Raw genomic sequence first — 18,604 nt, forward strand, 5'->3', positions numbered from 1 at the left:
TAAAATTAGTATACTTTCACCCACTATTGAGTGAGATTTGTATCTGCCAGTATTTAATCTGAGTGTACCGATTCCAATTTTGTCACTTACATTTGAATTTAGATAAACACACATTGACTTTGCATGATGAAATCATCATGCTTACATACATGGCCATCACATAGCAATGGTGTGAATCAACAATGCAAGCCTATGGCAGGTTTCAATCAGGCACTGACTATCACCCCACAACTGTCCAATGGGACTACTCCTGGGCAGTTAGCGTTATGTTCAGCTGTGCGGGTTTGTGGTATAAAGCCCTTAGGGATAATCATAGAGATAAAAAGGAAGAGAAAAGTTTACTTGGTTTTGCAGTAGGCCACAACACACATGATGCCAACTACAAGGAGGGCAATGCAGATGCCAGTTATGGTCAAGACCCTTTTCTGGTATAGTTCCTCTGCTTCTAGAAAGGGACAAAAACAGAGAAGATTACAAGATGCAGGCTGACGATTCAAGCAGATGACAGTGGACATGCTACATACCACCATACAGGACCACACAGTAAAAAAAAAACCCATGATCACCGTGCACTTTGGGCAAAACTCTATTGCAGGATCAGAACTTAATCTCTTAACACAATATCAGCGGCTAGTGGGTGCCAAAAAAACCATAACAAGTAAAATAAAAGATACTTATATTGTTCACTAGAACAATATCCAAAATATGACTTTTAAAACTGACAAAATATCATCATTTGCTGAAAATAAAAACACAATGCGCTAAGGTAATAATATGATTTGAAAATGCTTTGGATGTTTTGCTCTTGCAAAGACAGCTGGAATAAAGGTTAATTCCCAGTCTCAGAAAACAAATTTAGCTTGTTTCTTCTTCTCTTATTTTGTTTTAACATTCAATGTCGTCCCTTCCCGCAGCACCTCCCCCCCCAAAAAATCAAATTTATATCTCAGTGGTCTTTACAGGAGAAATTTCAGAGTATCTTTTTACATTCATAACATGAGGTTGGCTTGTAATTGTATCACCAATGAAAATGAGACAAATGGTCAGAGGTCGCTAATAACGCTCAGCAGTTGAGCCTTTCGCCCCCAAATATGGCAATAGCAATTATTAGTGATGCACTGTATCAAAGAAACACTGTATGATTACTTACATGTCCAGATTTGTATTAAAGGAATGGTTCTAGCTAGAGAGTAGCCTTGCCCTCTGAAGAAAACCTGTTCTATTTCACTGATCTCATTCGCAGAGATATTTCACCATTCTAAAGAAATCATTAGCACCAGCGATGTTTGGGTTGGCTCAGCCTTCACGTTCCGTCATCGGTCACACTTGGCGAAAGCATCATTGTATGTTGCAGTACGGAAATGTTATGCTTAGAACTTTGAACTGGAGACACGTAGACCCAGATCCTCATAGGCATTTAAGTGCCTAACTCCTACTGAGTAGATCTGGGCCCAACTGAGGGTTGACTCAAGACACGGCGTTGCGAATTCTGGCCTGTTTCCCTCTCTTTGGGACTGAAATGGTCACCATGGTTGGGCTTTTAAAAAAAATTTGGCACTGCTGGATGAACTAGCCAGAATTCCCCATGGCAATCGAGAAATGTAGCCTTAACAGTGATGTGACGCCAGTAGGAACTTGGCCTTAAATCTGGCAGGGCATCATCTTGACACCAATGGTGAAACAGCCATAAGAGAGATTTACAAACAAAAAGAAATGCAGCTCCCCACCATGGTGGGGACTGAGTCCTGGCGGAATGGGCACAGGATTTGAAATCTGCTGGCCTGGTTCCTAGGGGGCAGTTCTAATTGGTGTGCTCTTGACCTGTCAGTCCGCCTATGACCACACAGGAGTAACCTAGGGGCATGGAAGGTCACCGCTAGGCACAGAGATACACTTACTGTTGACCTGACCCTGACCTGCCCTCTGATCCCTTCATACAGGTTTATGGCAATACAGGTCTCCATTAGTGTCTCTTTAAACCCAGGAGCTAAATGCTTCACTGTCTTATGTCCCTTGCATACCCACCGATGTCAACGGAGATGCAGGCAATGTGAGACAGTGAAGAACCCCCAGCATATCCTTTGGTTATCACATGGCTAAAGCAAAGGATTAGCAACATGCTCTGGCATTCCGTGGGCTTCCTCTGTGTGTACCCAGTGTGGAAATTTGGAAGAAACCCTGAGTGGTCTATAGAGGTGGCTTAGTATAATTTTACATTAGCTGATTGTACTGAGGCTCTCGGAAACAAGGTCAGGTTTGTCAGAAAGGCTTTAGGAACCAACATGGGTGAGTTGGTGTCTATTCTAGGCTAAGTATTATAGTGATTGACAGTAGATCCATGTGGCTTAAGGGTATTGGTTGGTTCCATTTCTATGTCATATGATCTGAGTAAAGGGGGAAAGTGAGGCGTCAGGGGATGGTGAGTGAGATTGGATGTAGGGATTGGCCTTACAGTCATGTCTCCATGAAGGTCCTGATTCTTCATGTTGCGAAAGGGCCAATTCAGGAGTTTTGGTTGGGAGACTGAACTTACTGGTAATAAAGATACATCATACTCATAACATATGGTGAGCCAGTTAGGCTACTATTTAGAAATGGAAAAGGGACTTTTGAGAATTTAGTTGACGTCTAGGTAGCAATCCTAGGTGCTACGGTAATACAAATAAATAATAATTTCCTGAGAACCTGTTAATTAATTTAAGAAATGTTGTGGTTGGTTGATGAGGCATAACCCTGTATCTGTGTATGTACTGCCCACTCCAGAATGGCAGTGGCTATGCAAGGGAGTACACAAAAGCTGCTCAAATATTGTATGTCCTTTAAGGCCTGCCACTCTTGCAGAAACTAATTGTCTAAGGTAACAAGTTTCAGCGTCAATGGAGATTCTCCCCCCCCCCCAAAAAAAGTATCTTAGTTTCTATGATACAATGCACCTTATCATGAAATGAATACTTCCTGCAAGCCAACCCCACTGTAAATCAAAACACCAGTAAAGAGATCATGAACACCGTCAGACAAAATTAATAGCACTGAGTATTAACAGAGGGGAAGAAGAAGTCAGTGTGGTAAAACTAGAATGCTGCAAAATTTATTAAACAACTCAAAATCCAAGAACAGGAAGTCAAATGGGGAAAAAAAAGCCCAAAACAAACATGACAGACAGGAAAAGACAGAAGGTGAAATACAGGGAAAGACAAGGTTATAAGTTGAGGAGTCAACTGCAGGCCTGGCACAGCATGCTTGATACTAGAAAAAACAGAGTGAAGAAATGCTTGAAAAAAAGGTTTAAGCAGAGTCCGAAGGGATTTCTCATACAGCATAACTCCTAGCCTAGGCTAGTTAGACGCTTCCGTGAAAGTACTTACTGGTTAGCCAAGCAAATGGTGCATTTTGAGAACACAATAAACCAACATATAGGAGAACTATGTTAAATACAACATATTACATGTAAATTCAAAATGATTTGAACTGGAAGTCTGGTTTCATGTTATTATGTTAGCATATATTTTATTCTATATAACTCTGGAAAAGTCCTGCTCTCAGTTATATCAGTGTAAATCCTATTAACTCCAGAGGCGTCACTGAGGTTACACCAGACACTGAGGTAATGGAAACTACATTCTGCACTGTGATAGCTTTGATAACAGTGTTAGAGACGCTGAGGCTTGTTATAGGTACGTTGGTGTGTTCTGTGGTAGTCATGTGGTGTCTGTCATGTGTGATATATAAATAGACACGGTGGTTTGTGTGTGTTTATGAAGTGAATCTTGCACCGACAGTCCACCGCCTCCTCATGGGTGTGGAGCACAATGTGTTGTGGGTACTACAGGACAAGCTCCACGAGCCTGATTCTGAGTGGTGTAAAGGGGCCTTAGGGTAAGTGAGAACCAGGCCCTAATTAAAAAGTGGAGGAGACTGAAGGACGGCAGCAGAAGCGGGTATGATGGCCGGGGTGCTCACAGCAGAGCTGCTCCTTTAGTTTAGTGAAAGGGTTCTTGCCTAGTGAACTAATTTCCCTTTTGATCTGGCCACTTCACCGGGAATAGCCCCTTCGAATATGTGCCAACTACTCGTGGTAAACGACCGGTTTGATCGTGTAGTTAGCTGTGGTGCTCTGAGTAGCCTTCCCAGGCCTGAGGAAGAGCTCTGTGTAGCTCGTCTCTCTCACCAACAGAAGCTGGTCTACGATATTACCTCCTCTACCTTGTCTCTCTCCTATCCTGAGACCGACATGGCTAAGCCTGGCCGTGATTCCCACCCAGACGTTTATTGGCAGGTCCCGATGAACCCCATTGCTGCCAAGAAGCATGGGCTAGGAGAACCAGGAGCACTTACTCTACATGGCTTGCAGCTGGGAGGATCTGATGGGCCAGGATTAACACCCCCTTTTTTGGCTTCTATCCACCCTGGCCACAGCATGCAGCTACAATGAGGGAGTCCAGCCTAGTGCGCTGTGCTTCCAGGCAGCAGCACAGATGGGGCCAGTGCCCTCTCCCAATGCCCTGGGACCCATATGGTTGGGAAATGAAATACTGCAGAAGGGAAGAGAGAGACAGCGCCTGGCTCTTCACAGCAATGCAGGTCACAAAGACTTCCTACCCACTAGTGGTGGCCCATCACAACTGTAGTCTCTGCACCCAAGGGGGTGGGTGGGAAAGGTCAGGTCACAAGCCTGTTTCCCCAATGCCAGCCTGCAGAATGGCACAGGTAGAGCTGGGAAAACAGGCGGCATGAACCAGCTGTGAATGTTCTGAACCACAATCCATGCGTATTCAAGCCAGTGCTCAGCGTCACACTCAGAGAGAGGGTGTGGGACAACTGAGATCTTTCTTGGTCAAATAAACCAAGTGAAGATTGACCAAACACAGGCCAGATCCTTAAACTGGTGTAGCTCCACTGACTTGAATGGAGTGACAGTGAGACAGTGACAGTGAGACACTGACCTGCCTTTCGTATTCATTAGTTTGATCGGTGTAACATTTACAGATTCATTTAATAATATTTTGCAGAACAATAACTACAATGTTGAAGTATTTTTTTTAAAATAACGTGGAAGAAGTTCAAAACAGCCTTGGGAAAAGTCCTTAGAGAGATATATGTGCAATGTGAATTTACAGATGGTTTTTTCTACTGACTGTTAAAAAATCCTTTATAGATTTGTTAGTTCTTCCTCAAGAATGCTAGGATAATGCAAATCACCATTAGCCTTAAATCATAATAGTGAAATATGTGTATGTCGCAAAGGCACCATTAATTACAAATTACCCTAAACTACTCATAATTACTAATGTATATGGATTTATTTTAAGTTTGTCCTCTAACAGACATTTGTGAAATTTTAAAAGAAAGAATCATATCTCAAGCGGTAGTCTGAAGTGCTTTAAAATGCTCTTTCCTGATAGAGGTTTGTATATGAGCTAAAGTCTGCAAGTGAGTCTGCGTGGGATTATAGCAAATAATTCACCAGACATTATTTTAGTAATAGAGTTTCTTCTATTACAGCACAGTACTATGTGACCTAGTGCCAGACTTTTAAAAGTATTTAGGTGCCAATAAGGGGTAGGCACCTAAATACCTTAAAAGTCTGGCCCTTGCAGAATATTTTGCTTGTGATTTTTTTCTTCAAATTTATAATGGTCAGCACTCCACACACTATTTCCGTGGCTATGAATTAATTATATATCCAGGCAATTTTAATAGGAATCAAAATTAATTCTCTTTTGCAAATAATGAAAAAAACAATTTGTCTACTTCATATTTTTTGTAAAGAATTTTAGGAAATTCCAAATTATAATGAATTACATCAAATTTAGCTTCATTTTAATAATTCAGCCAGTTCAAGAGACGTTTCACCTCCTGCAAAACATTAGTCATATGAGCAAGGACTACTCATTTAAAGGGTTTGTAAGATCAGGCTCTAATCCTTATATTTACTGCACCATGGTGAAAATGGTACCTATTGTCAGTGCTTTTGCCCTTGCATAGTTTAGATTTATTATTGGATAGATTGAGCCCATTTTGTAAACTTGAGTATCTGAAGGGAGGCTTGTCAGCTCTTACTCAAGTATCTAAATACCTACTGCAGGCAATTAAGCGCTGATTTAGGCACCTAAATATGGATTTAGTCACTTAATTTTACTTTAAAAACTGAGCTCAATATTGCTTATTTTGTTGCAGAATTTAAGTGGCTATATTATCTTCTTGACTTTTTTTAAAGACAGTCCATTAGCCACTTTGCTTAATTAATTCAGTTGGCTTTTCCAAAACCCAGCCACACCAAAAGATCATAACTAATGCTAATGTAACAAGTGTTTAAGGCCATCTGACAGAAAAGTCAAGTATGGCGACTTCAAGGCTAATGTATATGAAGTCTGGAGATTTAAAGTATCCTATGTTAATTAACATTCTAGTGAGTTAATCACAACTAGGAAGTCGACAAAGGTTATTGTTATAGCTGTATGATCCCTTCTAAAGCGTAAAGAAATTGGTTAGAAATTGAAGGAGGGGGAAAAAAGGTTTTAATCTCTCAGGCTCTAAAATCTGCAGGCTAAAAGGAATGATTGGTCCATACCCATAAATTCAATCCCAAGATGCTCTGCCAATGCAGAAAGTTGACAAAAAAGAAAGAAAAGGGAAAAAGTTTCAGAAAAGAGCAATACACTGTACTCAAAAACAAATTACACATGAATATTACGGCTGTTCTGTGTCTGCACACTGAAACAGGACGAGTGGCGTGTGGTTAACAGGGCAGTCAGTGCTCAGATAAGCGCCTGTAAGCTTGCGGGTCAATAACGGTTGTATCAAAGGTGTTACACACCGGAATAGGAATATGGCATTTGCACGGGCACAATGCAGTGAACACAGCAGTTAACCCTTAAAGATCTTACTGAGAGGTAATGGAAGTGTGGTTAGGTGGTGATGCTTGAAATAGTTTATTTTTAATCACTGACAATTATAGTCTATGGAGTCCTTACATTGAGCTGAATTACCCTGCCAGAGAGAGGATTTAGGGGGTGCTTACCCCCAGTTCCTGAAAACGGTGATTCTGGTGGGAGACACTGCCATTCTTGTTGTTTAGGGGCAACTTCATCCTGACCATTACTATTTTGTTTGATGGGAACAGATATCTGCCACAGAATGGGCCCTCGTCAGCTTCTCAGATGGCTTGAATCAGCACAGCTCCAGTGACTGCAAGGGCGTTCCACACCCACTTACACTAGCTGAGGATCTGACCCCGTGTCCTTAGGCCACGCAGCCCCTGCAGAATCCTCCCTTGGTGGCCAGCCATGCGTCCAAAGGAAAAACCCAGACTTGTGGGAGGATGTTTGTGTGTGGGGTGGGGGAGCTGTCGCTCTGATAAAATCAATAGTCTAATCTGGCATTCCACAGCCAGCACCAGTGGGGAACGCAAATTTCTCCGTGGCTGCGTATTCTGGGAGACCCATGTAATTTCCATGGGTGGAGGAGGTTGTTTTCTTGTTCCCTTTGTAGAACTAAAAAATGCTGGATAAAATCCTAGCTCCACTGGCATCAATGGCAAAATTCCAATGGGCTTCAATGGGACCAGGATACCACTACTCTGTGCTTTGGCTAACTGGGTTGTATAACAAAGTTATCCATCAAAATCCAACAAATATAGGTTTCTCTTCCCATTGGGTGACACTTCAACCAGATTAGCTTTCGCTTCCTAAATTTTTTGTTTATTATGAAGTTTAGAACCTGACCCTAATTTTCTACGGAAGTAGATATTCAATTAGCTTACACAGATTGGGGAGAGTGAAGTGCACAATTCTTTCCTTGCCTATCGGTAACATTTTAAGGGTTAACTAAATTGGAATCCATCCAGATTTCTTTCTTAGGAGCTGGTACTACATGCCGAGGTGAACACTGCTAACAATATACATTAGTTGCATAGAAAGCTTGGTTAAATCTTCAGTAAAATTAGTGACATGCTCATGCATATATATTACTGCATTTATGTTGTTTTATAGGTAAGACTGCTAGTCCGGTTCTAATTTAATTTGAACAGAAGTCATTCATATCATGCAGCTTCTTTTTCAAATAATTCATTGGAAATTGGTCCTTAAAACGGGAACATACTCTGGTCATAAGTCCTAAAAAGAAACCATGCTGAGGAAACATGCAGCGCTCATTCTGATCCTAGACAGCATAATTTATCTTTGCTATTTGGAGCTTCAGTCTCTTTTTGATTAAAAGAAAGCAGAGTACCCCGACACTTAATTTTATAAAGCGCTTATTACATTGTATCCATTCCCATTTCATGTTGTTGTCTCATATTCAACAGATGCAATATGCTTCCTGTTGAATTTCTGCCCGTGTGTTTTAAAAAGAAACACAAAGATTATTTTAAATAATTAAGTTCCATTGTAAATGTGATTTCATGTTGGGCAAACTTTAAAACACATAGTTTAAGGGTAAAATTTTCAAAAGTGACTTAGGAGGGTAAGACCCATTTTCAAAAGTGACTTAGGGCCAGATTATTATAGGTATTTAAGTGTCTAGCTCCCAAGGATTTTAATGGGAGTTAGGTGCCTAAATACCTTTACAAATCTGGGCCACAGGAACTTAGTAGCCTCGGTCCCATTGAATCTCTACTAAATTGCTTTTGAAAATTTGTGTTCTTAAGGCAGTTTTGAAAATGTGACCCCAAGTCTAATTTAAATTTGAGAAGACAGTAAATGTTCACTTTTGAGTGATCCTGCCCATCATATCAACGTCAAATAGTTTGCTACGCTCCAGAGCATTGGTCAGGCAATTTAGATTGAAAAAAAAAATGCGGCCTTTGACTTTCATCTTGGGGTGAGATGAAGAATAAAATTTTCAAACATGCCTAACTTAGGAGCCTGAGTTCCACAAAATGTCAGTAGGACCTAGTGCCTACATAACCTAACCACTTTTGAAAATTTTACCTGAAAACTTCTAATACCTCGGTAGCCAGGGTTCTATTTTGGAAATTTGTATGATCTTAGAGCAAATCTGCCAACTGTAAATTTCAAAACCTAAAATATAATTTATGTGTAAAAACTGAAAAGTGAGGGAGTTACTGTACAGCAATCAGCAAGTCCAGTGAGAGCTGGAGTTGTCACTACAGTACGTCAGAACTTAATCAAACCTTGCCCATCATCCCCTGTAATTTATTGGCCAGACAAATCTCAAGGTTACATGACAGAAGAGTCTCATAATTTTCATAACAAATTATTCAACCATGAAAAAAAATGATCACCAAGCCTGATAAGGCTAAAATTGACCAAATTTAATAAGTGATGTGTATTGCAGGTCTTACCTTCAGGAATACAGGTTTCTTTCCCACATTTAGTCCCTTCTGCCACTCTAATGCATTTTATGTGAGTGTGTGCGTGTGTATATGTGCACATACACACAAATCATACATACCCCCCATGCAGATGTACCATACAATCTACTGAGAGACTCACAATTAAACTTACAGCCATGCAAGGGGTCCTCAGACCACCAGGGACAGGATAAAAGGAGAAGATGTTTACCTGTTCCATGCTGACTGAGCACTGTGGATGTAACCTGAATCCCTGGGGAATATATTTTCACTAGTTCTGCATACATTCCCTTTAGACCTTCTCCTGACCACCAGGAATGAATCCCCTCCCCACCTGGCATGGCAGATGAAGGCAGTAGATTGTACTTGGGTTTTGCCGCTAGGGTCCCAATTAAAGGGTGCTGTAGGGACTCCCAGATTTTTCACAGGTTCATAGATTCCAAGGCCAGAAGGGACCAATGTAATAATCTAGTCTGACCTCCTGGCCACAGAACTTCGCCAAACTAATCCCTGGAGCAGATCTTTTAGGAAAAACAGCCAGTCTCTGCTTGAACCAGATCTTGCACCAGTCATTAACTGTCAGTTTTATAACAAATTGTGCATCTTATTCCCCTTCCCTCACGATGGTAGGAAATTTTGTCCACTTGCAATCCTGATGGTAAATTTTGCAATACACGAAACCTGTCAATTGTCATGTTGCAGTGCAAGGCCCTTTAACCACGATAGAGCATGCTCATGAAGCTGGAAGCGAATGACCTTGCCAACGTCCGTGGTGTAAAATGCTTCTACAATGTTTCCTCCTCTACTTAAAGGAAGGAAAAACTATTTCTATGGGGGAAGGTGCCTTAACTAAGATACCTATGAAAAATACTTCTCTTTTCAGTGCAGTATGAGGAGTACAATAGTCTTAGAGATATCTTTTTGTTTGAACACCTGCATATGTTGAGTCCAGTCCAGGGCTCCGTATCTAGACAACCTCTTACTGGGGTATGTGGGGTATGCTAAGGATGGGATTTTCAAAAGCACTCAGCATTGGCTTCGCTCTGCTCCCGCTGACAGTCAAACTCCTTCTGACTGCAGCCACAGCGGAACGAGGCCAATGCTTTTAAATATCCCACCTTTTAAGCTGAATATTAACAACAGAAAAATGACATTAGGATTTTAATCCATAGGTCTTTGTATGGAGCCACATTGAACCATCCGCTTCAAAGCAAACGTGCCCCTTGAAATCAATGAGGACTTCTGCTTGAAATTGGATGGCGCAATCTAGCTTCCATTTTTTTCTTTTTCTATTGGTGCTTGCTTTGTTTAACATCTGATTTGCTCAATGTGCTTACCTGACTAAACTTAATTAAATCAATTGCTCAGTATGTGGGATACAGCATAAGCTCTTGCCTTTCAGCCCCAGATATAATGTTAGAATGATTCTTCAGATCAGGCAAAGTTCTCTTTTTAATTGTATGGCTTGACCTATACGTGGCTGTAAAACAAATGTAATAGAAATGCTTCTTTATTGATTTTTCTGGCTACATTGAAATGGGCTCTCCCTGGTCTACTTCCAGAAGTGTCATTTTAAGATTTGTTGCATCTTAAGAAATGCCACTTTATGCTTCAGATCTACTGTATATAGAAAATGGTAGAATAAAATAAATAGGCTAGATTTTCAAAGTAGCCCAAGGTAGGTAGATAGGTGCTCTACACCCACTGAATTTCAATGGGGTTGTCAAAAATACCTCAGTGATTTAAAGACAGGCGTTCCATAGGCTTGTGCTCCTCAGTCCCTCGGAGTATTTCTGCACAACAAAAAGCCCCACAACAGTGAGTCTCAGAGTCTGGGTCACTCTTGGGCTTCTGTTGTGGGGGCTAAAAATTGCAGTGTAGACGTTTGGACTCAGGGCTCTGAGATCCTCCTCCATTGCCAGATTTCAGAGCTCCAGTCCAAGTGGGAAGTCAACATTGCTATTTTCAGCACTGGAGCGCAAGACCCAACAGCCCGAGTCAGCTGACCTGGGCTCTGAGACTCGCGGCCTCTGTTTTCTTTTTTTTTTGCAGTGTAGACATATCATATCTGTAGGTGCCTAACCCCTCAAGGGAGTTGTGAGGATCTGGATCTTAGGTGCTTTTGAAAATCATGGCCTTTTTGAAAAACCCAATGACTTGTTTAAAAATCCCAAGCGTAGTTAGAAAAATTAAAAACAAATGAGAAAAAACCCCCAAATATATTATTTTTCTGTGTGGAAAAAATGAACTTGTGGTTCATGTCTGAGTCTCCATTTGAATTAATTTTGGAAAAGTGTAATTTAGCCTTTGCACTACTTTTTTTAAAAATAAATGTTGTAACACTTGTTAAAAGCACAGAAAATTTGGTTTTCAAAATAATAAATTAATGTTCATAATTACAAATCTAATACTCAGGTACAAAAGGACTGCACAGCCTAGAAAGGTATTTTAGTCTTTTGGTTGATACATGTAAGAGGCATTTTAAAAATTACTCACACTAATAAACCTTTTAAAATGCAGTGTAAAATAAATACTAGAATGCTGTGCAGTCGAATCGCCTGCCATTGTCCTGGGGATTTACCAGGGTAACTCCCATGATAGACAATATGAATTATGTATGTACATTCTTTGTTCACTGATGTAAGAGAAGACCTATGTCTCTATTAGGGCTCCAAAATGTCCAGTGTGTGCTAACAGCTTTTTAGCCTATGTACTAATGGAAATCTAAACTGAGCAATCATGCAGTCTCTGAAATCTTTCAATGCTAGTGAGTGATCCATCAAAAATAGTTCATATAGAACTGCCCTTACATCATAATGCAGTGGAACGCCAGCAAAAATTAATTATGAATAGCGAATGTGCATTAAAAATGTAAACCCCAGGCAATTTCCCTCCATTTTACATCTGACTTGGTTATATCTGAAGGCACAAAATAAATATGCAACGTACTTCGCACTTTCTCACTATTAAATAATAATTAATAGTTAACAAGACCATCCAAGAGGAAGTTTATGAAACTATGTCTCTAAGGCCCCAGTCCTACAGTGTGTGTGTGTCCAAAGGAGTCTACATGGCACATTTCTTCAGCCATTTAATCTGGCTCTGAAATATTTGATCTTTTGCACCTGTCCCCCATAAATAAGAAATGTCAATCAGCATCATTTAGGTCCCCTTCCCCCCTTCTCTTTCTTCATGTAATTTTCTTCCTACTGAAATGTAAAATGTTTGGATAATAAAGGAAAAAAAGCCCTCACTCCTGTTTGAGTGTGTTCATTTGATACACCTGGAGCATGTAAGCTTTTATTTTCCAAGGCAATTTATGTATATCCCTTTTGTTTGGAAGGTTACTATCTTTATAAAGATTTTATAAAGCGATTGCTGTTTTAGTGCTGGGATTTATTTCTTTTAGCAAATAAAAAGCGAGACTTTTAAATGACAGGTTTCAGAGTAGCAGCCGTGTTAGTCTGTAGCCGCAAAAAGAAAAGGAGGACTTGTGGCACCTTAGAGACTAACAAATTTATTTGAGCATAAGCTTTCGTGAGCAAGTGAGCTGTAGCGCACGAAAGCTTATGCTCAAATAAATTTGTTTAGTCTCTAAGATGCCACAAGTCCTCCTTTTCTTTTTTTGAGACTTTTAAATGTATCTTTGAACTTCTTGTCAGCTACAACTCCGTAGGACGTCATTCAATATTAATTTCAGAACGCTCCTAAGTCTCAAATGCCTAAACATCAATGCCAACAAATCCAACAGAGTACTGCAATTGCTTTTGTTATCATTTTCATGCAACAAGCAGAGGCAATCAATATTAGGCCTCAGGCAATAAATCTAGTTACAGGTAAAAAAAAATCGGAGGAAAGATGCAGCGACAAAGAAGCAGCACTGACTAAGCATGCTCCTATTGAGGCAGAGACAGAAAGGAAGTGGACGTACTGTAGAAGCTGGCCATTACGTAGTTTTGGCAGCGATCACCAGTAAATTCATTTGGGCACCTGAGAGGAAAAACAAAAAAAATGGTAGAGAAAACAGAGAAAAGAGAAGAGGTGAATATACACTAAGAAAGAAGCTCCTTCAGTGTGAACTGATTTGACTTGGTGAGTTCACCTTCAGAAACTGAATCTTGGTTTAGCATGTCAAAATGGCTCAAGATGCTGAGAGCAGCCCACTTGCTTTGCAGAAGCCCCAAACCAATCGAGATCACAGTATATTTCAGGATGCAAAAAATTCACCATTCCAAATTTCCAAATCGCTTTTGTAAAGTAGTATTCGCAAGGCAGCTAGGAAATGAAATCTGTACAACATTCATCTCAGTCTACATATTCCTTTAGGGTAACAATTTGCAGCATTTCACCAACCAAGAAAGTTGGCAGAGTGAAACAACAGCAACAAAATTCTGCAGAGGATGAAAAGGATCCAGTTAAAAAAAAAGTCACACAAACTAGGAACATTTTTGATGCGATAATGCCATGGTGTACAGATTAATAATTAAGAGATTCAAGCCATAATCAGAATCAAAGGATGCCAGTTCCAGCTGAACTGTGAAAACACCAAGTAATAGTGATTGTGTTGCTGTAGTTGGGGAGAAAGCAAAGTTCAGATTATTTTAACATACTTTCTTGGTTTTGGATTTTCATGGGCAGAGTGTCAGTACATCTTGCTCCAGTGAATCCAGGTTGGCACCTAAAGGGCAAAAATGTGATAAGCAATAGAACACCAAAACCACTGAACTATCAGAATGATAATTTTTTTCCTATGGAACATGGAAAGTCTCTAAATGACTTCAGGGGCATGGGGGCCAGAAACTAATGAAAAAATATAATGAAAGAAAAAATGTGTCCTCGGAGAATTATCATTGTGTAAAATTAAAAAAAAAAATTATTCAAGAAAATCTGTGCAGTTTTAAAAAAAGTCAGCTCTAGTACAAATGGACTGCTCATTGTTCCTTCCTGAGACACTGATTACGGAACCACACCAAGTTTTCCCAATTAACGACACGGTGTTGGACAATAATTTTACATCCTTGCCTTCAACAATCATGTATATTGCAGGACCTATGGAAAGTCTACGGACTTTGCTGTTTCTTTAATAGCACGTTCTACCTTCAAGCTCATGCTTTTCTTTCTTTCTTTTTTTTTAAACACAGCTTTGTTCAAGGCAGCAGTTATGGTTAAATGTATTTGAGAAATGGAAAAGAGGTAGACCAAAAAACAACAAGCAGGGAGGTAGATATAAGTAGCCTCATCTCATCTCATCTCATCTCATCTCATCTCATCTCATCTCATGGAGCACACATCATAAGCCTTGGAAAAATGCAACATGAATTCGACTTTGGTTGTAACGAGGAACGTCTCTCCCCCATGTTGTCCATGACCTCCTTTCTGCAGCTGCGGCCAGCTTTTCCTTCTTCCTCATTCTCCTGGACCTCAGTGCAGCTTTTGACATTGCGTGGGACTTCATTCTGTAAGGCCGGCATAGCTACGCAGGCTTCTCTGGTTTCCTTAGAACATGATTCTGATGGTCCTCTTATGGAGTCCCACAGGGCCATCTGCTTTTCTCCTACCTATTCACTCCATTCTCAGTGTTCTACTAAGTTATCTGACTTTTACCTTCATGCTAAATCAAGTTATGTTGACACATTTAAATTGTTATATTTATGTCAAGTTATGCTTTATTCTGTTTGTTTCTAAAGCACTTCATGAGCTTGCTCCAGCCTGCTTCTGGTCTCTCTCTCTCTAATTCTGGCCTCCCATTTGTACCTTCTTGCAATCTAAATTCAAGAGCATTCTGCTCTGCAGCTGCATTCATCTAGAACAGTCTTCCTGTACCTCTTCAACCCATATCAGATTTTCAGCTGCACTGAAATCTCATTTCTCCCTTGCCTGGCTTTTTAAAGTTCTCTCTCCCTTTGCTCACTATTATCTGTGGCATTAATTAACAATAAGGATATTAACACACTGCACTTACATAGTAGTTGTATTTTTTAACCTTGTAAAGTGTTTTGGAATTTCATACAGAACATACGATACAAGATAAGCAGTGTTAAATACAAATGGATGCATCTTTGTCCAGATGCATTGTACAAGATTTACTTTCTTTCAATACAGGTACATTTTGAGTGTCTGAAGAGGTTTTTTCTAAACCGATTGCTGTAGAGATGAATCTGTTTATCAAAGGAACAGATTTTAAGCTTTCCAAAGCACGGATCCTGTCTTCTGATATGTTTGTATGGCCTTAGCACATTAGGACCCTGATTCCAACAGGGATCCTTGAGCACTACCATAGATAAATTCAATAAAGAATGAAATAATAAAGACAGAGGAAGGTTATGCCACTGGGCAGGGAAGTAGGTTGAATTTGGATTTGTATTAGCAAACTGGAAGAAACAAAACTGCAATAGAGTGTTTTATCCTGTTAATTTAATTCTTATTTTACACTAGGCTTTTACTGTTAAGTATCCATCCTCGTAGTAGTAGTAATGATACCGTGTTCTTCTACAATGCTTTTTATTACTAAATCTCAGACTAAGGGCCGTTCATGCCTACCCTGGATTTCCATCTCCTGACTCAGGCCAAACTTTAAATGATGTCTATGAGCATTTTGCTGATTAAAAGGCTCAGGATCAGGCCCACAGTCACTGGCCTCTGGGGTCCGCTTGCTCCTTGTTCTATTCCTGTTGTCAGCAATGGGTGCAGCTGCATTGGTGTTGGCAATAATTTACATGCTAGTGCATTTCCAGTCTGATCGGGGTCAGGCTTCTTGACACAGCACTGGAAAACAATTTAGCTGTGTTTATACTGACACTTAAACTGTTGTCAACACTGGTGCAGTTGCCAACCATTGCAAACAAGGGCCCAGTGTAGACAGAGGGTCGGATGACCATTTCCACTTCTGATTATTCGTGCATGTGAAAGGCATTTTATTGCGGACAACCAAAATTCAGTGCAGATTACAATTCTGCCTGTCAAACTGTCTCCTCTGGATTATACATGTATGAACAGGCAATATTTGAAAGTACCTTCTTATATTGTAATTTCTCCAATACTGTCACTAGTCATCACTCTCTTTTTTGGTTACCCACATAGCATTTTCAATTCTTTCCTTTTCTATATATGGGCCAGTGTCCACGCTCAGTTACATCAGTGTAAATCAGAATAAGGCCAATGAAGATAAGAGCTGCTCTGGATTTACAGTGGTATAACCGAGAAATTACTCTGGGCCTGTATCTTCTCTACTGGCTAATTAGAGGCTATACCAACTATTTATTAAAGAAATTGGATGGCTTAAATCATCAGGACCACAGCCTTTTCCTTGATCCGATAAAAGAATAATCATAGAATCATAGAATATCAGGGTTGGAAGGGACTTCAGGAGGTCATCTAGTCCAACCCCCTGCTCAAAGCAGGACCTATCCCCAATTAAATCATCCCGGCCAGGGCTTTGTCAAGCCTGACCTTAAAAACTTCTAAGGAAGGAGACTCTACCACCTTCCTAGGTAACGCATTCCAGTGTTTCACCACCCTCCTAGTGAAAAAGTTTTTCCTAAATATCCAACCTAAATCTCCCCCACTGCAACTTGAGACCATTACTCCTTGTCCTGTCCTCTTCTACCACTGAGAATAGTCTAGAACCATCCTCTCTGGAACCACCTCTCAGGTAATTGAAAGCAGCTATCAAATCCCCCCTCATTCTTCTCTTCTGCAGACTAAACAATCCCAGTTCCCTCAGCCTCTCCTCAGAAGTCATGTGTTCTAAACCCCTAATCATTTTTGTTGCCCTTCGCTGGACTCTCTCCAATTTATCCACATCCTTCTTGTAATGTGGGGCCCAAAACTGGACACAGTACTCCAGATGAGGCCTCACCAATGTCCAATAGAGGGGAACGATCACGTCCCTCGATCTGCTCGCTATGCCCCTACTTATACATCCCAAAATGCCATTGGCCTTCTTGGCAACAAGGGCACACTGCTGACTCATATCCAGCTTCTCGTCCACTGTCACCCCTAGGTCCTTTTCCGCAGAACTGCTGCCTAGCCATTCGGTCCCTAGTCTGTAGCTGTGCATTGGGTTCTTCCGTCCTAAGTGCAGGACCCTGCACTTATCCTTATTGAACCTCATCAGATTTCTTTTGGCCCAATCCTCCAATTTGTCTAGGTCCCTCTGTATCCTATCCCTGCCCTCCAGCGTATCTACCACTCTAAAAGTTTTTCTAGTCCCTGATGATTTCTGTGTTTAGTGATTTTTAAGTTTGTAAAACGACTAGTCTCCATGTTTTGACTAACTGTACATATTAATAGAAAAGATCAAGAACAAGTCTCTTTACTATAAGCTAATATGTAGTATAGGTAGGTAGCACAGGAATATGTTATCAATATTTACATGAACCACTGTAAGAACTGTGCCTTTAATTGCTTAGTTCAGAACTGTTAACACTATCCTGCCTCTTGACCCACTCAGACTTGGCAAACCTTTCAGTTAGCACTGTAATAAGCTTACCTTTTTTCCCCTCAATTAACAGTTTTCTGGATCATCACATTAATTAATTCCTACTCAACCCATTCCATTTGCAAACAAGGATATAGACAATTATAAAAATAAGAAATTCATTCTTTTGTTGTTAAGCAAAGTCAAGTAATGTCTCTGCTAGAAAGAAGCACTGTTTTCAACCACCGAAGCTGTAGCATAAAATCACTTTGAGGGAATAACAGCAGCAAAGGCAACACAAATTGTGTGGTGTGTTACTAAGGAAATATCAAATTAGCGTAATCAAAAATGGGTTATGGAAAGACTGTTCAAAACAGGGCTTGAAAAAACATGAAGAATACTATATAGAGTCTTCTCCAAATAAAAGAGATCTGCTAACCACTCTCCTTTTCACAATACGGTTAAAATACCACATGGTCTGGCACTATTAGACTTCGGGTAAAATTTTCAAAAGCACCTCCGTGACTGAGAAGCCTAAGGCGTGGGCTACACCTAAACATTATATTGCCTTCGTTACATTGCCCGGGGCTGCATAAAATGTCGCGCCCTGTGCAACACAGTCAGGTTGAACTAACCTCCATTATGGAGAAGGTTCGGTCAGCGGAAGAATTCTTCCATCACCCTAGCTACTGCCTCTCGGAGAGGTGGAGTAACTACAGCGATGGAAAAACCTGTTTCCTCGATGAAGGACGCATCCAAGGTAAGGCGTGACAGCAGCATGCCCTGTCGCTATGATACCGTAGTATAAACGTGAGTCCCATTTCCAGAAGTGATGTAGGCACTTAGAAGCCTACGTTTATGCCTGCACTGCT

General features: G+C 40.5%; 1 protein-coding gene across 9 annotated transcripts in view; it reads right to left on the reverse strand.

The window, feature by feature from the left end:
- Positions 1–18,604, reverse strand: part of NRG1 (neuregulin 1) — a 707,499-nt gene that overhangs the window by 13,874 nt on the left and 675,021 nt on the right. For 5 of the 9 annotated variants that reach the window (XM_084628934.1, XM_084628933.1, XM_084628932.1 and 2 more), the window contains 3 exons: positions 13,245–13,303; positions 6,572–6,595; positions 343–445 (listed from right to left, as the gene is read on the reverse strand). In XM_084628934.1, coding sequence (XP_084485060.1) covers positions 343–445; positions 6,572–6,595; positions 13,245–13,303 — 186 coding nt within the window. Of the gene's footprint in view, positions 1–342; positions 446–6,571; positions 6,596–13,244; positions 13,304–13,923; positions 13,992–18,604 lie in introns of all 9 variants that reach the window. The other 4 variants (XM_084628935.1, XM_084628936.1, XM_084628931.1 and 1 more) reach the window with 3 other exon arrangements.

This window comes from Lepidochelys olivacea (genome assembly GCF_965140295.1).
Source record: "Lepidochelys olivacea isolate rLepOli2 genome assembly, chromosome: 5".
Taxonomy (NCBI): domain Eukaryota; kingdom Metazoa; phylum Chordata; order Testudines; family Cheloniidae; genus Lepidochelys; species Lepidochelys olivacea.